The 23,901-nt window shown below is 36.9% G+C and overlaps 3 protein-coding genes across 5 annotated transcripts in view; 1 reads left to right on the forward strand and 2 right to left on the reverse strand.

Annotated features, from left to right (window-relative positions):
• The window catches only part of LOC121738074, a 28,753-nt gene extending 26,439 nt beyond the window's left edge, over positions 1-2,314 (forward strand). For both annotated transcript variants that reach the window (XM_042129909.1, XM_042129917.1), the window contains one exon: positions 1,740-2,314. In XM_042129909.1, the coding sequence (XP_041985843.1) occupies positions 1,740-1,819 (80 nt within the window). In that variant the 3' untranslated portion in view covers positions 1,820-2,314. The remainder of the gene's footprint in view (positions 1-1,739) is intronic.
• Positions 2,315-7,996: 5,682 nt separating this feature from the next.
• Positions 7,997-9,863, reverse strand: LOC121737397. The gene is made up of 3 exons (XM_042129074.1): positions 9,712-9,863; positions 9,372-9,624; positions 7,997-9,291 (listed from the first exon to the last, which is right to left on the reverse strand). Exons 2-3 carry the CDS (start codon positions 9,589-9,591, stop codon positions 8,024-8,026), a joined length of 1,488 nt encoding a protein of 495 aa, XP_041985008.1. The 5' UTR covers positions 9,592-9,624; positions 9,712-9,863; the 3' UTR covers positions 7,997-8,023.
• A 3,401-nt stretch (positions 9,864-13,264) lies between these two features.
• On the reverse strand, positions 13,265-23,241 carry LOC121737384 (rab3 GTPase-activating protein regulatory subunit). 2 transcript variants are annotated; one of them, XM_042129060.1, is made up of 9 exons: positions 23,063-23,241; positions 22,775-22,986; positions 22,444-22,693; positions 22,132-22,303; positions 19,297-19,446; positions 18,501-18,750; positions 15,795-18,275; positions 15,428-15,625; positions 13,265-13,499 (listed from the first exon to the last, which is right to left on the reverse strand). In XM_042129060.1, exons 1-9 carry the CDS (start codon positions 23,139-23,141, stop codon positions 13,326-13,328), a joined length of 3,966 nt encoding a protein of 1,321 aa, XP_041984994.1. In that variant the 5' UTR covers positions 23,142-23,241; the 3' UTR covers positions 13,265-13,325. The 2 variants fall into 2 exon arrangements, with proteins under 2 accessions (XP_041984994.1, XP_041984999.1); XM_042129065.1 differs by lacking the exons at positions 22,444-22,693; positions 23,063-23,241 and having other exon boundaries at positions 22,775-22,928.
• Between the last annotated feature and the right edge of the window lie 660 nt (positions 23,242-23,901).

Raw genomic sequence — 23,901 nt, forward strand, 5'->3', positions numbered from 1 at the left:
CAAATGGTCGCCTGTTTTTTTGGAATTAATGGACATGTGGCTACAGTGCCATTAGAGAATCGTAAAACGGTTAATTCTGAATGGTATACGACCATTTGTTTACCAGAAGTCTTTGAAGAAATAAGAAAGGACAACCGACAACGCAGAATCATATTACATCACGACAATGCTAGCTGTCACACCTCAGCTGAAACAACTCAGTTTTTGGAGGGTCAAAAGATCGAATTGACTGGTCATCCGCCGTACAGCCCTGATTTGGCACCTAACGATTTCTTTTTATTTCCATACGCGAAGAACAAATTACGTGGTCAACGTTTTTCGAGCCGCGAAGAGGCTGTTGATGCGTTCAAAATGCACGTTTTGGAGATACCTCAATCAGAATGGAAAAAGTGCTATGAAAATTGGTTCCAGCGTATGCAAAAGTGTGTCGATCATCGCGGCGAATATTTTGAAAAGCAATAAAACCATATTAAATGATATATGTTTGTTTCTTTTTTTAATTCCGGATACATAAATAGCAGCCCTCGTAATTGTGATCTGTCAGCTGGGTTTGACGTAACGCAACCAAACTACTTAGGTCCCCGATTTGCATAGGAATCAACTTCTCTGATAGTACATGGTACGTGGAACGTCCCTGGTTTTGATGTGCTTCTCTTACGCCTGACGTGTGATTAATTATTGGATATTTTATATATTCGAAATTTCGAATGCGTCTTCATTGTTAATTCTTTGATCGTGATTCGTGGATTCTTGGAAATCTATTTTTATTCTATTGTGTCTCCCTCACCGGTGAGCTTATGGGGCTTGATGGGTTAATTACATTTTTAAATAGAGACCTAAAAACATTTATAAATAAAGTTTCACGTAAATATCTGGCAGTACGACATAATATGTAAATAATAAATATAACACGCTGATTAAACAGATTAAATGATAACATTTGCATTACAAGCACAATATTTTATTTTTATTTTATTTCCCGTTCCGTGGCAACCCTGGCATATCTGCTCGGTACCTGTCATCGGTGGCGGCATCGTGCGACATCAAAGGCGTTTCGTTACTGTAGGGACTAATATTGCTATACTGTGCTACTACTGCTTGTCAGAAATCCGAATTTCTCTTTACCTATTTCAAAAAAATATCAGGCGGTTTTGGCGCGTGACCAAAATCAGAAGTAACGCTGTGATTTTTAGGGTTCCGTACCCAAACTTCGATGTCGGTCCGTCTGTATGTCTGTCTCTAGGCTATAACTCAATAACCGCTATAGCTAGACATCTGAAATTTTCACAGATTGTGTATTTCTGTTGCCGCTATAACAAAAAATATTAAAAACAAAATTAAATTAATATTCAAGGGGGGCTAAAGGCAGCTTAGTTATGTCTTCTTTAATATAATAATTAATAATAATATTTAAATAAAATAAAAATTAAGGGGGCTCTCATACAAAAAAACAATTTTGGACTATTTTTCCTCTATAACGGTACGGAACCCTTCGTGCGCGAGTCCGAGTTGGCCGATTATTTAAAATATCACTTCTGCGCCCTCTGTGCAACAGTAAGTATACAAAATGTTGCCTCTGTGCAACAGTAAGTATACAAAATGTTGCATGTGGCCAAATTAAGAAATATCGCTCATGTCATTTTAAGCGACAATCTCTTTCCCCAATGATAATGTCATCCAAGCGCCAAAACCTCCTGGTAGGTGTATACTGTATACGTCATGTTAATTTTATTTTCCAGGTGATGGTGCGACCGGGCTAACTGCGTTTTCCTTTCTCGTGCTGGCGGCCCTTCAAATAGCGATGCTAGTTGTAAACTAAGTACTCTAACTTGTGATAAATTACCTACTATATTTTATATTTCATGTTAATATTTATATTTCATGTCGACGCATAGTGTGTGGTCAGGTCTGTACAGAGAGCTGCTCAAAAAGCTGGGAAGAAATGGATATAGTAAAATTCCTTGAATTAAAAGTCGATGAACATAGAGATATCTGAATTTTGCTACTTCAAGTTATCTGAAAATAGTGGCGGCCCTAGGGGGGTGGCGCACAGGGCAACCGTCCATGGCCTCGCCCTGCAAGAGCGAGGCCACTGCAAGAGGTATTTTTTTACCCAAGGTATTTTTTCGTAAGACAATGGGCCTCGCAAAGACCTTCCGCCCGGGGGCCGGGGCCCGGGGCCCGGGGCAATGGGTAAGGCCGCCACTGTCTGAAAACTACTGCTACTGATTGTACGTGAATTGTGAAGTTATTGTACCTGTTTCTAATAATAAAATAAGTATATTATTTATTTAATAAATGCTTTAACCAAAAAGTTGTGTTATTGATTAAAACTTTATTTGTAACTAGATGTCCCGCGCGGCTTCGCCCGCGTAAATTAGGAATTTTACAGAAACCGTACATTTTCCCATAAAAAATAGCTTATATGTCCCTACTCCCTTCACTTGGTCTACTCTATATCTGTGCTTAATATTGCCATAAACATTGCTCCAGTAGTTCGTAATTTCTAATATTTCCCCCGTTTTTCCCACATTTTCCTGCGTTTCTTCGGTCATATTAGTCTTAGCGTGATAATATATAGCCTATAGTCTTACTCGATAAATGAGCTATCTAACACTGAAATAAGTTTTTAAATCGGACCTATAGTTCCTGAGATTAACGCGCTCAAGCAAACATACTCTTCAAGTTTATAATATTAGGTAGGTATATTTTTTTTTAATTATCGCTTGACAAACTCGAGTCTCGATCTAAAAGACTATGAAAAGTACCAATAACAGGGTCATTATAGGCTCATAAGTCATAACCATGGGACGATGCATGGTATAATATGGTAGTGATGATGATGATGAATGTAATTTGCACAGTAGCATATGCTTTCCGTTCTTAAAACAACGCCGAAACTCCCAAACTTGTATCTATAAAGAATCAGGAGTTCTCTCAGCGAACCTTCCGAACCACGGTATACCAGGTATACCTCGGTGCAAAATCTTGTTGGAAGCATATGTTTAGAATACTTCTCACGAAACCGAAGTCACCACATGTTTCCCTATAAATTTTGAGGAGTTCCCTCGATTGCTTATGGATCCTTCATCAGATCACCACGTTTGTGAATATAATATATAGAGTAGACTCTATATCTGTGCTTAATATTGCCATAAACATTGCTCCAGTAGTTCGTAATTTCTAATATTTCCCCCGTTTTTCCCACATTTTCCTGCGTTTCTTCGGTCATATTAGTCTTAGCGTGATAATATATAGCCTATAGTCTTACTCGATAAATGAGCTATCTAACACTGAAATAAGTTTTTAAATCGGACCTATAGTTCCTGAGATTAACGCGCTCAAGCAAACATACTCTTCAAGTTTATAATATTAGGTAGGTATATTTTTTTTTAATTATCGCTTGACAAACTCGAGTCTCGATCTAAAAGACTATGAAAAGTACCAATAACAGGGTCATTATAGGCTCATAAGTCATAACCATGGGACGATGCATGGTATAATATGGTAGTGATGATGATGATGAATGTAATTTGCACAGTAGCATATGCTTTCCGTTCTTAAAACAACGCCGAAACTCCCAAACTTGTATCTATAAAGAATCAGGAGTTCTCTCAGCGAACCTTCCGAACCACGGTATACCAGGTATACCTCGGTGCAAAATCTTGTTGGAAGCATATGTTTAGAATACTTCTCACGAAACCGAAGTCACCACATGTTTCCCTATAAATTTTGAGGAGTTCCCTCGATTGCTTATGGATCCTTCATCAGATCACCACGTTTGTGAATATAATACCAAATTGGGATGATACCCTATATACCAAAAGAAAAAATTTGAAAATCGGTTAACAAACGGCGGAGTAATCGTTGAACACAAGAAAACGAACATAACACCTCCCCCATTTTGAAAGTCGGTTAAAATTGTAGCCTATGTGTTATTCTGATGTATAAGCTATATTATTGTAAAGTTTCATTAAAATCCGTTCAGTAGTTTTTGCGTGAAAGAGTAACAAACATTCATACATCCACACATCCATACATCCAAACAAACTTTCGCCTTTTTAATATTAGTAGGACTAAGTTGAGATACGGTTCGATGCTAGAGTTCGTATTGTTTTTTTTTTTAATAAAGGCATACGCAAAGAAAGAAAGATTTTACACAGATGGTCACCGCTTGCCATCCGCATCTTCTACTGCAGGCTCCTGTACACATTGTTTGACATCTTTACATAATAACGCCTCTAGTCCACCGACGACGCTGCGAACTGCGAAATATCTGTGAAACTAATGCGAAACAGGAATAGAGCGAGATGCAATATAACGCATTGTCGTGTGGCAGATGAGGCAGTAAGGGTCAACTCGCGAGTTTTAGCGTTGGCCCTAAATCAGTTAGCCGCTGTTTCGCAGTTCGCAGCCCATTTGTTAAAAATTAAGGAAACGAATTTTTGCCATTTGTTTGCAATACAATATTTTTACAACTAAAAATTATTAATTTTTTATTCTATATAAACACTTACCTTAAAAAAATCTGATTTGCCCCTCCCCTGGCCCTGAACCTGGGTACGCCCATGTGTGGCACAAAAGAGTAGACCACGGAAAAGGGCATATTATCATAGACAACTTTAAACACGGTAAATGCAGTGTTACATACGGTCATTTTAGTACCGATAGGATGTTGCGGATAAACTGCGGTTTGTCGCAGCTACATCCGGCGTGTAATTTATCACCCGGAATACCGATGACGCTGCAGTATTAACTATTAAGGCGACGCCTTGATAATTTGGCTGTAGCGATATCGATTTTTCTCAGCAATTACTAAAGCCAGAGACCAGCCATAATTACTCTATGCTAAACTTCGATCACTAATATACAAGATACACAGTCCGGGGCAAAAAACGACCTCACTAAAAGAGCACCAAACTCAACATTCTGGTGGACTTTCGATTTAGTAGTGCTCGAACGCTCCGCTGGGAAACATGTCCCAGTGCTCGTTCAACAATTATAAAAATCATACGTTTAAAACGCAAAAAAGGATGGAATTGCATATTTCCGGTAAGTATTAATTTTATCCTAATATATTTCATACAATTGTATTATAAATATTGGTATTTCGTTAAGAAATCAACAAAAAACAGTTTTAAAATTAAGTTGTAAATAAATCAACACGAGGTATAAACCATCTCAATTGCGAATACTCATACTAAAGGTACTTATCGTAGTTTATCATGCCCACTTGAAATGTTCGGGTTATACACTGTGTTTCTGTTCCATTTGGTGAAGTCGCTATTAATTATTATTTATTTTATTGAGGAATATATATTTTTTAGGTTTCCTCGAGATCCAGTTAGATGTGGAGATTGGATATCAGTTATAGCACGGCAAAGATGCGAACAATTTTTCAAGCCGACTTTAGCGAGCGTTGTATGTTCTAAGCATTTATATTCAATGTATACACGTATATTTTAGTTAACTACAAAATTAAACATATTAGAACAACATAATATTACAAGTAAAAATAATTACTCCACACTTTATACATTAAACTTTGGAAAAATTAAAAAATGGACTATTAAAATTATTACAATCAACAAAAAATGTTGAACAGTTCGACTCCACTCATACTTCACTTCACCCTGTTCCAGCGGCGACGTGCGGCCGTAAAATTATTGAAGTGCTTTTTTGGAATTGTAATAATTTAAAGTCGTTCGTAAAAATTTATTGCTTTGTAAACACACATTGTACATTGTTTTATAAAAAGATCTTTAATAACTATTATTAAGGTTGATTTTAGATAAATGTATACTTTTTTAAACACTTTTACTTGGCGAGTTGGCGACAGATTTTCGAGAGGTTTTGTATGGGACTGTGTATCTTGTATATTAGTGATCGAAGATGCTAAAGCTAAGAAATTAAAGTTTATCAACTTTTATAACACAGAAAAATCAATCAAAAAGACCTCTGAAAAAAAGGGATTCGTATTTTGCCAACAGAGGAGAGTGATTTAAGCTTCCAAAATTTCTACATAGATTGGTTCAAGCATACACTTTTATTAGTCCATAGCTTATATGAAATATATTTATGGTTTTTAAATTACGCGACAAAATCTATTTTGTCGCTTACGCCCTTTCCATTTCTTGTTCTCTGGTTCTTGAGCCCGGCCTCTCATAGAAAACAATCTAAAACATAATATTATCCAACACGGTTTTTTACTTTAACGCGGCGTCACCTAGGCTCAAGTCTCAACTCACCTTGGGAATGAGGCGAAGTCGAAGCGTTGCTACCTATGCGTCACGCTTTTTGCTTACAGACCTTACAGTGCAGTGTAGGTATACCTAAATCTCTATTGTTCTATTATGAGATGAACATGCTTTGGCGAAAAACGTGACGCGTCGCTTCGACTCTGCGCCAGTGCGAGTAGTCAGTTTTCTACGATCGATTCCCAATACGAGGATTGAAATTCGTGACTCGTTCTTCTTTAACGAAACAGTAATGTAAGGTCTTACAGAAATCCGGCGTCACTTTTCAGTAACGAAGTAAGTAGCTATAGAGGAAATAAAAGAAAGCCCATATTATAAAATAATTTTCGTTTTATTTACATATATTTGTAGCATCTTTTGGACGTAGAGTATCTCCGTTGACATCCATATTTTATTTTTTACAACCAGTAGTAAGAACATACATGTAATAAAGTTAATAAACCTACTAGGTATATTAACTTTATGGTCATAACTAAACAAGTACTTCAACGTAAAGCTTCAAAATATATATTTTTACAACGAAGCGTTGCAATTTTTCAATATTTTTATTACGTCATCTACGCTTGTTAGTAACAAAATGGGCTTGGCAAATTCCCAATCATACTTGGTTTTTCACTCTAAAATATGTTTTTTTTTTTTTTTTGTAATTTTATATAATATTTTGAAAATATTAATTTAATGCAATGTAAAATTTCAGAAGATAAAAAAAGACAAGAATAATATTGTTAATCTGCTATGCAACCCGTTTTTTTACTAAAATAGCACAAAATTACTCCTATTTAGCCTAATATAATATTATATCTTTGACACAGTGTCAGTGAGTTGTAACAACTTACAATTTTGGCATATAGTTACAATTTCACAACATCAAATATATATTTTCCTTGTTTCCTTTTGATACTTATCCTATAGGATATAGATTACTGATTACATTCACTTAATTCTATGTCACATTATAGTCAACATAAATAAATCTTTGGTATTTAAAAATAGGTACTACATGTTTTTGCACCATCTTTACATCATGCAAGCGACTTGCATACAAGTGCTAATAATAACAAGTGGCAACTTGCATACAAGTTATTGCACAGTAGAACCGCACCCTTCAAAGGTTATTTTAACATAACATGATTAACATTTAACATTATACAATCATTATTATATTTAATTAAAAAATTATTAGGCCTATCTCCTTGTTGCTTAAAAAAATATAATATTAAAATTACATTGTCTTTGATAAAAAAAATCGTTTCAACTGGTTTAAAATACAAAAAAATTGTACTTAACAAATAACATAAAAATTAAAATTAAAAAAATTATGGATCAAATCACAAAATATGTACAAAAAATTTTTAACTAAAGATATTTTTGGCATAGCATAATTGAATAACATTATATAAGTATTTTTAAAGTTATTCATTTACTTAAAAGACTGTACAGTGAAATCTCCTTTCCTTCATTTCACAATTGGTGTAAACACTTCGGGCTTTTGTTGTAAAGAATAGTCTAAATTATTTATGGAAATTAAAAACCTTCAAAAAGTCACTGTTATAGTCTAAAAACTAAAATTTAAATTAAATTAATATTATGTAAAATATGCCTCATAATGCCAAAAACATTTGGTATAATTGCAAACTTTGGTTTTTTAAATACTAAGCACTCTTTGACGTATGCTTGGAATGGAATATTGTGCTGCCGAAGAACTCATTTTTAACTGCCCAATCACACACCATTTAATATGTGCTTACATGTATTCTTAAATTTTATTAATTATTTCCCCTACTTTTGTCGGAGCTGCCTGGACTCCCACAGGAGATTGTGCAGGAGTTATGTCTGTGCTTCCTGCCAGCTTCACTGAGGAATATTTCTGTCTTGGTCACTACAGAGGACAGTGCAGACGTAGCGGCAAAGTCAATGGATGTGTAACCAATAGCGGCAGCCTGAGATGTATTAATTTGGTCATCAATGTCGTATGTGCTACTGGAGACCCCCACATTTCGGGTTTGGGTGGAGCTGGAGCCGATGCTGTTATCGTTTGAACCCACGGACTGGTTGTCGGGAGATCCCAACTCCTTGGAGCACTTTCCTGCTTCATTATTGGGATCGATATCTAAAACAGCATAATTGACTTCCATCTCCTCCACGGGGGACATAGATGTGAAAGTATCAGATTCAGAAAATTTTTGGTTATGCTCACTCGAAGCTTGTTTGCTGCTCCGAATCTTGTCTGACAAGTCGCTCATCATCATATTAGCATATGAATTCGTATCTGACTTGGCAACAGTCAGATTACAATACTCGACTTGTTTAGGAGTAAGAGGGGTGGGAGGAGCAGTATCACTTTGTTTTCCATCAACTGGGCTACTGGCACTGCGTGCAACATTTACATACATTCTCGGATCTCCTTGTTCCATGTTCAACTGGGCATAGCGCTCGCTCACTGTACTCAATGTTGGAGATATAGGATCGGTAACAGCTGCACTAGCAGCGGCTTCTTTCAAGCTTGCAACAAACATATTTTCCTCTTCCATGTCTCTTATTGAGTCTAATGCTGTTTCCTGCTTCAGAGCTCTTCGAAGTTCGGCCAAGTCTCTCGAAAGGTCATTAGTGTAGGAGTGCAACCCGCTAGCTCCAGCTTCAGACTGATTATTGTTATGCTCCCTTTTAAAATCTTTGAGCTGATAAATATTAGTAACATGGCTGCCGCTGGCATGAGGTCGAGGATATAGCGGCATGACCTCTAGTATATCAGTACTAGAAGGAGAATGGGGAGTCGGTGCCACTCGGTCTATGTTAGCGACATCAGAGTTATTATTGAGGTGAGATGTATTACTTGGTTGGCCATTATCTACAGAGGACCTGTGAATGACACTGGCTTGCAAAGTTTGTCTTCCCAGAGTCGGTGATGATAATCTGGGTACAGTGTCCCGGTCTATATTGCGCTGATAAATTCTTTGATGAAGTATCCTAAAAAGCAGTGAAGCTCTTCGACATTTAAATCCATATATTCCTTCACCTGTTTCACACCTTCGTCCTGAAACGAGAATTTTAACGTAAGAAAAAACTTACACATTAAGGATAGCAACGAACAGGCTATTTATATTTGATGTTTACCTGCTTCAAAACTAAATAGTTCACCATCAAATCCGAATCTCCTTAGGCAATGCAGCGGCCACACCACAGGACTGCGGCCCTCTCGGTAAAGAACAATTTCAGACTCTGTGACTTCTAGCTGGCCCGAGCAAAGGTCTGCGCCGTTTTCGTCAATATTTATGACTCGAAAAACGTTAGGATGCTGATCTGATATTTCTTTTTTACTTTGAAAGCACCCCATTTTGGGAAATAGAATTTATTGAAACTCATAAGCCTGAAACATTAGGGTTTTGTTTGAAACTGATTGTATTTGGGCGACATTTTTATTTCAATAATAAAAACATTGAAGTGATAAACATACCTCTATATATCCTATTGCACACCAAATGCCAGTATATTTACATAGATATTTTGTAATACACTTGGGTTTTCCATATTTTTTACGCTTTTGTAAACAAAAATAAAATGTACGACAAGAAATAATCCGATTTCCGAAATGTCTATCAGTGTTGCCAACAGTCCAACACGACTCACAAACTGGTGTTAAAGGGCCCATTCACGGCAGGACTGCACGGCAGTCCTGCCCACAGATTACTATTTACTAGTATATATTTGAATGGGCCTCTTAAGGCATCCATTCCATTAAACGGTCATGCAAGGACCAAACACACGTTATTCCTCATTTATTTAAGTATCTGATTTCAATAAAAAATTAATTATTTATAGTTTTTGTTTAATGGTTAATTCAATGTCGAAATCGGGGGCAAAATCGGTGTTCTCCGCGTGTCACACTCTGTTCTAAATTGGATCAATGAAATATGATAATGTAATATACAGATATGATCAAATGATCATATATATTGGATCCTATATATGATCATAGAATTGATCATATATAAATGATAATGTAATACCCCCCTAAGGGGATATTAGATTATCATTTAATAATTATGTAATGCAAAAAATATGCATTGTCTATTGTCTCATAGATAAAGTAAGTAGGCATTGAGGTACAATACACTGGAGAAAGCCTTATATCGGTGTATAAGCGTCAAAATTATATAAGCGTCAAAAGCGTGTAATGTTATGTCCTACTTACTAGGGCATAACAAAGGAGTCGGTCTGCATATTTCATGTAATAAAAGTGTTAATAAAGGTTTTTAGTGAACATTTAATGCTAGATATTGTTGAGTTTTGTGGTTCCGCTATATTCATCGGAACCACAAAAATCAGCAGTTATGGTTTATTATTATAAACCATAACTGCTGATCCACACTCGCGCGCGACAGCGCGCCGCGGATCGCGCATACTGCCAAATCTGCTGATCCACACTCGCGCGCGACAGCACGCCGCGGACCGCGGCGCGGATCGCGCATACTGCCAAATCTACACTCGCAAATTTCGCGACATGTCTGCAGTGTAGTTTGCGCTCTTGAGCCATATTTATCTTACTTTATATTATAAACTAGATTGCGAGAGCGAAGCCCACACGGCTTCGCTCGCGTAAATTATTAGGAATTTTACGGAAATCGTACATCTTTTTGCAACAAAATAACTTATCTCTCTTAACGTAGTCTACTCTATATCTGTGCCAAATAACATACAAAATTGCTTTAGTAGTTCGTGAGATAAACCCTTGCTAATAATTTTCCGTTTTAACCACATTTCCTCTGTTTCTTCGGTCCTATTAGTTTGCGTGATAAAAATAGCCTATAGCCTTCTTTGATAAATGAGCTATCTAACACTAAAATATGTTTTTATCGGACCAATAGTTCCTGTGATTAACGTGTTCAATCAAAGAAATAAATATTTTTTAAAAAGCTTGACAAAAGTACCAATGGGTCGCGATAGGCTCATAATCATGGGATGCATATAACTTTATAAGATATAATATAGTAGTGATGATGAATGTAATTTGCATAGTAGCATTTGCTTTCCGTTCTTAAAGCAATGCAAAGGAGTTCTCTCAGCACCTTCCCAACCTAATCATGGTATACCTTGGTGCACAATCTTACTTGTTGATTGCATATTATGCATAGACTACTTCCCACGAAACCGAAGTCACCACATGTTTTCATATTTTTGAGGAGTTCCCTCGATTAGTCATGGCTCCCAGCACCAGACCACCACTTTTGTGAGTATAGTACCAAATTGGGATGATACTCTGTACGCCAAAAGAAAATTTTGAAAATCGGTTCACAAACGGCGGAGTCATCGTTGCATATAAAAAAAACGAACATAACACCTTCCCCATTTTGAAAATCAGTTAAAATTGTAGCCTATGTGTTATTCTGATGTATAAGCTATAATATTTTTGTAAAGTTTCATTAAGATACATTCAGTTGTTTTTGCGTGAAAGAGTAACAAACATCCATACATCCAAACAAACTTTCGCCTTTATGATATTATAAAGTATAAAGTAATAAAGTATATAAAGTAATAAAGTATTTTAAAGTAATAAAGTATAGTAGGATTAATTATCTGTTCACTAAACAATGCTGGCATGTCTTGTATGGCAAAAGCCCTTATTAAAATAAAGATTTAAAAGAAATCACTTTGTCGTGGGACAGAAAACCATTTAAATTAAGTCTATGCAGAAAACCGACAACAATCGGGCAACGGGCCGCGAAGTGCGAAACATATGCGAATCGGATCTCTCACTCATGCTTCGCAGGAATTTCGCAGCGCCGCGGCGTCGCGCACGGTTCGCGTGCGAGTGTGGATGCGGTCTGGGAACCAGCCGCGAAGTGCGAAAAATATGCGAATCGGATCCACACTCACGGACCAGTAAGTAGTTCCTGAGATTAGTGCGTTCAAACAAACAAACAAACTCTTCCGCTTTATAATATAAAACACTAGCTGTTGCCCGCGACTTCGTCCGCGTGGGCTTCAGTTTATAGCGCGCGATGTTAACAAAATTGCTGTCAAAAGCTTTTATAAAAAAACCCTGCCTACCTAGCATACGCCAACGAGATATCTCACTCTCGAGATAATTAAATTTTGACATTATGAGACGAGTAGTTACTCGTCTCATAATATCAAAATCTCGACATTATCTCGACCAAACTCTATAAAAATGTGTTATTTCGATGATAGATCTACGCGAGAAAAAATGTTTGTCATGCTAGGGTGAATAGAGATGAAGAGACAAACCATCAAACATCGAGAAAACATGTAGAGTGAGATATCTCGTTGGCGTATGCTATGTAGGCTGGTACCCCTTAAATTAAAACACCCAAAAATAGCTGTGTATATTTAGCCCCCCAATTACACAACTTTACCCATAAACTATTTATCATTGATAGGTTTAAGGTTACGTCACTGCATAGGTAAAGTACTCATTTAGTAACGTAAAATAGAAATAACAATCGAAAAAATCCAAAGTTTGATGCAAGATGATACCACCTCTAGTCCTCTAATAGAAAGATGTTTGAGTAAGCGTCAGCGCGATGTAGGAGACGGCACGGCGCCATCTATTATGAATTTTTGGAACTAAATTAATTTGAACAAATTTACGCATTTTCACCCCTTACAGCCCTTTTATTCCAGTAAAAAAGTAGCCTATATCCTTTCTCAGGCTTTAGACTATCTGTGTATAAAATTTCATTACAATCGGTTCGGTAGTATTTGGCGTGAACGCGAGACAGACAGAGATACTTTCGCATTTATAATATAATAATATAGATTGTATAGATTAGTGTAGATTCCTTAACAATTCTTAAATTCCAGTAGTATTTCCGGACCAATACGACCTGCAAACCTTAAAGAAGAAAGCGTATTCCCTCTTAAAAGGCCGGCAATGCACCAGCAGCTCCTCTGATGTTGCGAGTGTCTATGGACGACGGTAGTTTCTTACCTTCAGGTGACCCGTTTGCTCGTTTGCCCCCTTATTTTTAAAATAAAAATATATTTAGGTAAGTGACTTTGTTCATGTAACACTTTTTATTTTATCTAAATAATCATAAGTACCTATATTTACAATTTTCGTCTAGATAACATTTCACAATTTTCTACGATCATCTCACATAGCTTCACATCTTGTATGGTGCTTGTGTCTGTTGGTTTTTTCGCTATTTGTGCAAGCAGTTTTCCAAGTACGAGAGCTGTTGTCGACAACGAGGGGTTCGCTGGAATTGAATTATCCAGTGCCTGAAATAAAAAGTAAGTAAATACAACTTACAAGGTTCTTAAAGATCACTTGTAGCGTCTCTTATGGATTATTTGGAGCTCTTCTTTACAAATGTATTAATTCTTGGTAAAAATAGTTTTTTTTCTTGGCTTTTATAAAATCTTTATACTTTTTAGGCTGATTTCTCAATACAAATATAAAAAAGGGATATTATTAAATGCACATCAGACTAATTTTTCAGCACACTACCTTAACTCCGCTAATTAACTGAATGCATACCAGAAAAACTAATGCTGATCAAAAAAAACAATTGATTAACTGAACATGTCCTTCAAATAAAACTTAAACATCATACAAAACGAGACGACCTTTATAACCGAATTCACACCAAAAATATGGTTGATACATCGGATATATTATTTGTAAAACTAAAATTTAAATTGTTTATCAAAAATACTAACTTGCACTCTAAATTGGACAATCTTACAACGGAATTTCTAAAAACGATATCGAAAGGTGCACCACAAAAAAATCAATTTCTATTATCAAAACAAGTCTACAAATTGGCAAATCGTGCAACTAAAATATTTTTAACCTAACTTTATTTTCTTTTTGTTTCTCTGTTTTACAGAAAAACATGTTGGGGCCTCCTCATCTAACGCCGCACTCACTCCTTTGCGCTCGCTCTTTACTCTTTAGCGACTACAGATATATCTTGATCTATTTCTGTGTTAGCGACAAAGATTTTTAGTAATTATGACGAGATATGGTGAAAGATTTTATCATTCCAAAACTATATAATTCAAGGTTTCTTGATAAAAATTAAGAAAAATTATCAAAATTCACTACTGTATTGTTATTGTATGGGTTAGTAAATTTATTAATGATTCTTAAATAATTATTAGCAATGTTGGCCCAATACGACTTGATTGGGTTATTTCAGTTGGTTAAGGCGGGAGCTACGCTGCGCTACGCTCCCGTATCGTGGTTATTTTTTGTGAACCACCCAAAAGTAGGAGCCCCGCGTAGCGGGGCTCCGTCGACTCATAATTGAAGCCAGTTGTTTTTTTCTTTTTTTTTTCTTTAGTAGCTTGTCAACCCCTAGAGTGCAATTCCTAAGCCGGAGGCTTAATTATTTTGTAATATGTCGGTAAGGAACCCTTTGTGCGCGAATCCGACTCGCTCTTTGCCGATTGTTTATTATTATTGTTTATAAACTGAGTTACCATTCACTATGCCAAAGTTTAGTCCATGTTGATTTTGATGTTTTCTTAATTATATGAACATAACAGATGAAATTGGGTTTTATTTAGAATAAATGATGTTCCTAAAAGTAATTTAGGTGATGGTTTTCTTTTAAAAAGTTGTAGTTTGTTTGTTGAACTAAGGAATTGTTAGATATACTATTTTAATAATAGTTATTCGTTCAGTAAAACAGTTTCGCAAATAACTTTAAATAGTATGCTGAATTCGCGTTGTTTAGGGTGCATAATTAGTGTGCAAGTCAGTATTTTTGGTGAAACTTTCAAATATTTTGATCGAGAAAAGGGAATATACAGATATTGATTTAAATACATGCCATAAAAAATATAGATATCAATGAAGATAGATACAAATTGGCACATCCACACATATTCCAAGTGCGGTTCGATAAGGCTTAAATGAACGTCATTTATAACACAAAAACGTCATTTTTGACAGTTCTCCTTTACCAGCAGTCCACGTTCATTTAAAGCCTTGGATCACTTTAGGTTAACTTTTACTGTATTTGGTAGCTGTTAAGGATTTGTGTCGTACCCACAAAATTTTTTTTGTTAAATTTTTAATGCAGTCTTGTTCTGAATCATCTAAAGATCAGAACTGCATTCATAACTCAATACGTAATTTTTTTGTGGATTATAGTACACGAAATCCTAACAGCGTCCATTTAAGATTATAATAACTATACCGTGTTCTGTAATCGTTTGTAAAGCTGCGGCGGCACGGACACGATCCACTCCGCTTGGTTCTTGGAGTTCTCTAGACTACGCTTCAGTCTTTGTATTGTGATCGCCAGCAAAGGAGTTAGCAAAACTTCAGGGTCGGCTATTAGGCCCAACATATTCTCCGCTAGTTCGTCGTATCCCATGTGATATAGGCCGATAACCTGTGTAATAAGTTTGTTCTAAGCAATGCATAAATAGCTGGCATCAACACAAGCCTTAAAATAAAGACAAATAAAACGATACATAAACATTTTAATGATTAAGTTTACATTTAAATATCTTATGGGCTTATTATAATCGTTAATCGTAGTAAATGTTGAGCGCACTTACATTCTGTCGTCGCACGAAATTGATATCGATGTCCCAGAGGTCCGCCAGCGCGCAGACCCTGTCGACCCACAGCAGGCACTCGCCGCTGTCGTAGCCGCCGTCGTCATCGCAGCTGATCGTGTCAATAGCCGTGCGGGTCAGCTTCGTCAGGTACTTCATCCGAGGGTTGCGGATCTTCTCTGAACACTTCAGATTTATGTCCCGTTTGGCGACGGTCCCGGTCAGCGCCTCCAGAATATACTCGTAGTCTATGTCGTACAACGTATCCAACGGCTTCGTCACTTTCAAATTGAAGTGGCACTGGTAGTATATAGTGCACGATATCTGATAGTTTAAGGTTAGAATATCGGGATCCACGTTTTTTGTGTTTTGCGCAACTTCAACCAGCGACGGGGAGCTCTCGTCCCAAAGGTTTTCGAATCGAATGACGGTCTTCTCATGAGTAGCCGCTGAGGGCAGGCATTCCAAAAATTTGTTAAGGTACTCGCAAATAATTTTCAGGAGACCAATTAAACAATCGGTGTTGATATTCAAATCCTGCAAACACAATTGATCCTTCGGCAGTTTTCCCACTTTGTTAACGAGCTTGCAGCTGGCTTCGAAACTTTGCTTCAGGTAGGTGGACCATATTATGGAAAACATTCCTAACTTTAAATGCGGATCGGCTAGGGCATCGAGGCAAATCACTACTGTCGCTAACATTTCCGTTTTGTTCATCGACTTTTGCCACTCCATCGCGTATTCCCAGCACATATTGGCGATTACATAACTAGCTTTCGTGCTAAGAGGAAATTGTCGCCTAAGCAGGGACAGCCATTTGAATATTTGGACGTTGTCGTCGACGAGGAATCTGTTGTTCTCTATGAACAAACAGTCGACGCTATCAGCGTCGTCCGTTTCTAGTGTGGACTCGGTATAGACCTCCATAAGTTCGTTCACTACCACGGCTTCCGGTGGCACGCCCATGCCGCATAGCCACTTCGCGATTAGCTCCGTGACTGAGCCCTGCCCTCTCGCGTATATATACTTTAGGTTTATATTAATTTCGTCTATTTGCAGCTTAGGTAGCGCCTGGCCTTGAAACTTTTCCTTGCAGAGTAAGATTATGCTAAGTATCGATATGTCCTCCAGTTTGCCAATTAAAAGGCCCCAGCTGGCGCTCTCCTGCGTGAGCGTCTCCCATGCGTCCTCCCTGTCGAAATGTTTGCCCTCGAACAGTTTCGCTGCCGCCTTACAGGACATCGCAACTATCATACTTCGAAGAGGACAATGCAGCTCTATGAGCATACTTCGTATACTCTCCCACCACGGGGACACTTCGTTGTAACTAGTATTCACGGCCTCCTCGGACGACGAGCATATGTAGTACAACATAGCAATGAACTTCTCAATGAGGTTAATATTGATTTCGTCCAGGGACATGCTCATTAAATGCATTATAACGAGTTTCACCAATTCCCTCGCGTCGACGTTGCTGTTCTTGACATAGTTTGGAAGGAGTGTCATGTCATTTAACTTGAGAAGAGATTTAAAAATATCCACGGATAAGGAATTGGCTTTCTCCGTATTCAAATCGGGTTTTAAAGATATGTGTTTTGAATTTCCCTCTAAATGGAAGCAGGAGATGAACTCCCTGTAGGAAGTCACTCTGTTGTCTGCGAACTTGACACGCACCTGCTGCTGCTTGTAATCTTTCTCCTGTGCCAATATCAGAAGTCTTTCCAATATACAAGTGTCATCCTCGAGAAGTTGGAATTTCAGATCTTTCTTAATGACGTCGCCTTCCTCGGCTGCCCTATCTATTTGAAACGCCGCACACACGTCGCTTATCAAATTATTTATGCCCTCGATCGGTTCGTTATTTAGCAGGCAGTAAAAATTTGTAATCAATGCCAAGTTTCCAAAATATCTTCTAACTTTTTCCTCGTACTGGTTGAGAGTCCTCTCGTTGAGACTCTCCCAAAACAATTCCAAGCACGCCGTCGTTATTTCTATAGAACTGCAGTTTTTAATCAATATTTCTATGCAGTGCTTTTTCGTGCCCAAAGTCTTTAATTTTGTGGCGCTTTCGTACAGCTCTGCTCTGTTTTCATCCGAGAGACTTGACGACTTTTTAACGATCTCACGTATCGCCCTTAGAACGTGCAAGTCTTTGGATCTTTCCAGGTGTTCGCCGTCCAGCGAATGATAGAAGGGAATGTTAAACTTTTTTATTTTGCCGTCTGGATCGATAAACGCACACTGGAATTCAGGTAGATTTAATTTCTTGTGGGAGAAGTTTTTTTCGGCGCCGACTAGGCCACAAGTGTTGTACAGCAACTTTCCGTTTTTGGAGGCAGTAAAAACTGCGACTCTACTGCCCCTTTGCATCAGTCTGATATCTATCAAACCTTTTCTCGGATTATATATAATTAGAAATATAGCCCTGCGTATGTCTTTTATAGTTGATAGCTGAGGTTTTTTGTTTTCCCCGTCGAATATCTATAACAATTAATGTTACCATCAGACAGAAAATGGGACCAAGCAATCTGCCCTTTAGTAAATCATTGCCTGGCACAGAAATTATATTATAATATTAAGAATGTAATATTGAACTCCAAAGATCAGGTTTCCATACAAACACGCATAGCTCACGGCATTAAACATGATTGTCGACCTGAATGTCACATTTCCCAATAAAAGAATAACTATAGCCATAATACTCACTTGAACAAATGCACACTGCGCATCCCGGCATCCTTTGAACAAGCGGATCAAGTGGCCCTTAATGATATCGAGGACGGCGACTCTGCCAAGGTTGTCAGTGAAGGCGGCGAGTCTGCGGTCCGGAGATATGACTACCGTGGAACCAGTCCTTTGAGGGTCGTACACGCCGGTCCTCATAGAGAGCTGCTCAGCCCGTATAGAGGGCTCTGTGTTTGTGGGACCAGTTTCTGTTGACCCCCCTAACCAGCCACTGCAAAAAAAATTTGCTACCAGAGAGAGATATGAAGTTGCGAATCAGCAATTCTATTAGGTCCTTACATATGAAATTGGCGTTTTGTATGGGAGGAATATAAAGTCGATTTTTTTGTATAATAATATATGTATTTATTAATCAAAGTATGTACCATTGTTATCGATGCATTTTTGCCATCTTAAGGGTTCCTCGTTGGACCCTTTACTAAATATAAATAATTATTCTATTTTATTTTCAGTATTTATTGTTATAGCGGCAACAGATATCCAAAATCTGTGTATATCTGTTGCCGCTATTGCGGTTCTTGAGATACAGCCTGGAGACACACAGACGGACAGACAGACAACGAAGTCTTAGTAATAGGGTCCCATTTTTACCCTTTGGGTACGTAACCCTAAAAACGGAGGGACGAGAGTCAACAAAATCAGTACAGTGAATGTAATTGAAGACGAAATTGGATGAAGTGGGTTACTACTTAGTACACCTTCTCCCTCCATTTTTTCCGAGCGATTTTAAAGCCTTATATCGGAGTCTAATACTCACGGTAAAGCTGATTTTATTTTGTTTGCGACTGCTCGAGCTACGTCTTGAAGAGGTGGAGTAGTGCCTCCTTCTAAGGCGTAATGGAATCCAATATATGGTGAAACACCGGTCGTTAAAATCAAATTGTTCATTGGTGGAATTGATCTGTACCTAAAATGAATAATTAAAATTATTTGTAAGTATACATCGTCGTTGCGCATGTCAAATCCTTTATGTGTTTTTATCAGTGACGGATTAAGACTACTTGATGCCCTAAGCAAATAGCAATCCATGCCCTTAAGGGGGCCCCCTCTCCGTACGTCAACTAAAATCAGTCTAAAGTCTAAGGGTCCCCGCAGATATGACGTCACAGTAGATATGAAAAAAGTGACACGCTCGTGTTCATACAAATTGGAGCGACATGGCGCTTCTATCTTGATCTATTTCTGTGGTTTGTACTTTGTACGATAGTCAACTTGAAATTGTAAGTCTGCGGGGACCCTAAACCTTTACCGCCTAATAAACTTAGTTCTATATTAAATTAAATTAAGTACACCTGATGATGATTTTTTCGAAACCGGTCGTGTATTTAACAATTTTGTAATAAATATATTAAAATAAAGTGGAATAAGTGCAAGGAAAGTGTATAATTATTTAATATTGAAGATGAATTTCCACCAAGAAGTGACAGTACATTCAATATCGAAACTTAGTTCTCTTTTCCTAGAAACTTTTTTTGGTGACGTAAGAGAGTGACGGATTTTTTGGGCTTCCTCTGGTGTCCCCTCAGACGTGATGCCCTAGGCAATTGTTTAATTTGATTAAGGATTAATCCGTCACTGGTTTTAGTAAAATTTTCAGGGGTAAACAATAAATTATTTTATTTCATCAAGCCCCATACGGGTCACCGGTGACCGAGACACAATAGAAATTTTATTGTGTCTCGTTTTTCCACAATCGACGGGTTATTTAACCGATTCGTTCGATGTCTGATTTTGCTAACTTCAAACTGTGTCGTTGAACAAAAATAACGTGACACTGTTCAGTGCCCAGCGCCATACGATTAGATGACACGCATCTGTGTCTTCAGCCATGCGGGAAAGAAAGTATTTTGAAATTTTTTTACATGTTCAAAGCTTCAATACTTTTAGTTTACATTCGAAATCTGACGTGAACGGTCCGGCACACTGTTTTAGGTGATTAGAAGTAGCAAAATAAGTGTAATCTGGAAATGGACGGTGAGGGACTTTTTAAATACAGTTATACTAAACCTTTTTAACTTATTTTGCATTTTCTAATTATGAGGTATTAAATTAGCTAAAAATCTTATTTTGGTTTTCCTCGTAAAAAGTTTCAACTATTATTATTAGCATATTTAAGTACTTAGCGATTGATATTTTTTTATACAGTAGTTTATTAGCACCATAGAAGTTAATTGCTACACTTTTCAAAAACTAGTGTATATTAATACCCTATTCTGAATCCAGTTTGTGGTATAACACATTTATAATTTATCTATACTAATATTATAATTCTGCAGAGTTTGTTTGTTTGTTTGTTTGAACGCGCTAATCTCAGGAACTACTGGTCCGATTTGAAAAATTCTTTTACTGTTGGATAGCCCATTGATCGAGGAAGGCTATAGGCTATATTTTATCACGCTAAGACTAATAGGAGCGCGGAAATAAAAGAAAATGTGGAAAAAACGGGGGAAATTGTATGAAAGGACTTATTTGAACGCGCTAATCTCAGGAACTACTTGTCCGATTTGAAAAATTCTTTCAGTGGTAGATAGCCCATTGATTGAGGAAGGCTATAGGCTATATTTTATCACGCTAAGACTAATAAGAGCAAAGAAATAGAGGAAAATGTGGAAAAAACGGAGGGAAATTATTTGAAATGGTTTATTATCTTAAGAACTACTGGAGCAATTTTTATGTTATTTGGCAAACATGAAGAATATACCACGTGAAGGGACAAAGGCTATTTTTAGCGGAAAATTATACGGTTGCGTGAAATTCCTAAATTACGCAAGCAAAGCCGCGTGGAACATCTATTATATAATAAAATCGTAGGAAAGTCAATTCTGTACATTGAATATTTTTGTACAATAAACAATACTTGGGATGTGATCTAATAATTATGCTAACGCGGACGAAGTCGCGGGCAACAGCTAGTTATCATATTATATGACCCTTCATTACAAAATAAACGCAACTTTCAAAAAGGTTGGTAGGCCCTATTCTATAAAAAATCTTACAATATCCAGAAACAAAGGCTACGAGATTAATATACGTAAAAAATTAAGATAGTTTAATTCTGGGCAAAAACTTTCTTAAAGCTTAATTGAAGGAGTTATCATTGATTTTAAAAATGACACACATCTGTGCTCCACACGCAAAAAAAGTGATGGCACTGAAACATGCCATTCGCAACAAATCGGTTAATGAACTAAGACCTTTAATGTATACATATAATATTATATCATTCAATAAAATAGTTTATTGTCTACCCCTGAAAATTTTACTTAAAACAAAGGATTTCGCAGGCGCAATAATGACATATGCAATCAATCAAGATATGAAGAATGAGAAAAAATGAAAGCTAATTAAAATAATAATAGATAGATTTTAATTAGCTTTCATTTTTTCTCATTTATTTGAATATACTTTTTTCCTAACAATTTTACCACATTGTAAGACTGTATAATGTATATTATTGTCCTTGTCTAATGCATTGGAAAATTTGTTTGACAGTCAAAGGCAAGACACATACACATCTCTATATTCTATAGAAGATATGTCTCCATAGACAGTGTGCTAGTCAGGGTGTAAGTAAATAACAATTTATTCAAACCATGTATCATATCCTCCATATGTGGAAGCAGCCAGGAAGTGGTCATATGTATTCTTTAATTCTAAACCCACAACTGCAGCATCTTTTATTTCATCCTGATCAGAAAATGTCCATTTCCTTATTGAAATACTCTTACTGTCTACAGTGTATTCTTCTTGAATTCCAGCTTGCACTAATAACAAAATACATTATAACAGGCATAAAATGTTTGAAATGCCTGGCTAATGACATAGTTTTACCTAGTGGATCAAATAATTAAATATATATAAAAATATTTTCACGTAAATAGAAAAAAAAACTTAAAAGATTTACCTTTTGCCAACTGAGCTTTAGCATTTCTAAGGGTTTGAAATAAATTGGAACCTGAGACAATGTAAACACTCTCTTGGAACAGAACATGAATATCATCCAACAGGGTTCCATATGTTCCTGTGTGACAGGTTATATTTAACACAGGCTTTTCATCAAGTTTCTCGTGAAGCAGAAGATGGCCTGTGTTTGTGTAGAACCCTACACTTCCATTTTGGAATCCAACAACAATACAAAACCAATCTGTACCATTCTGTTAGGGACACAACACAATCAATATCTATAATAAAACCTCAAAATTTTTGTGTTACATACAAAGACATAAAAAATTTACCTGCGATGACTGCTTTGATGGGCATATGGATAAAGTGAGCACCGATGTAATATCACCCAGCAGTGTGCCACTCCAAGTGATTAGATATGAATTGCTATCATTTGAACTTATCCATTGCGAAGTGAGTAGACAAAGTCGTTTTTTGTACCCCACAGCTAGCATGTTTCCACAGGATGACAGGGATAATAAACATTGTGACAGCCATGTAGTTTCTACAAGATAAGTTGGAAAACTTACAGCTTTTGACAAAAAATCATCAACATGCACAAACAATTTTTAAAAACTTACCTTCTTTTTCCGATATGAACAATGCTCTTCCTATGCTTAAAATATCACCACAATCTGCTATTTGTTCTACGTTACACATTGTTGAAGAACTTCTATGATTATTTACAACAATGAACAAAGCCAAACTTTTAGGAATTTATTTATTTTGCACTAAATAAGCAGTATCGTAGTAGTTTTAATTTTTACATCGATTGTTTCACTTATTTTAAAAAGGTGTATTATAACAGATAAATATTTATACATTGCCAACACAGATTACCTACTAGTATATATTTGATTGCCAATGTGTTAGGCTTATGCGGGCGCCAGACATGTGATCCAAAGAGAATATAATCACTAGATGTGATCAAATACGCAAATTCGCCAAGTGTGGCACTGACATTTGCCTATTTGTGCAAAGTTATTGTTGGCATTTTCCTATTTGCATGGGCGTACCCAGGTTCTGGGCCAGGGGGGGGGGGGGGGGGGGGGGGGGGCAAATTACCCAGGTTCTGGGCCAGGGGGGGGCAAATTACGCAGATTCTGTGCCAGAGGGGGGCAAATCAGATTTTTTTTAAGCTAGGTGCTTATAAAGAATAAAAAATTAATAATATTGAATTGCAAACAAATGACAAAAATTCGTTTTATTATTTTTAATTTTTATACATGAAAGTACTAGATAATATACTTAGTAGGGACGTCAACATGATCCAGGGGGGGGCAGCTGCCCCCCCTCGGTACGCCCATGCCTATTTGTGCAAAGTTTGCTCAAACTTTGAAGCCCATGTCTGGCGCCGGCTTTACAATCTACCACAGCAATCTACGAATATAAAATTTTCTTTTTCTTCTTCTTCTTTATG

This window comes from Aricia agestis, chromosome 2 (genome assembly GCF_905147365.1).
Source record: "Aricia agestis chromosome 2, ilAriAges1.1, whole genome shotgun sequence".
Taxonomy (NCBI): domain Eukaryota; kingdom Metazoa; phylum Arthropoda; class Insecta; order Lepidoptera; family Lycaenidae; genus Aricia; species Aricia agestis.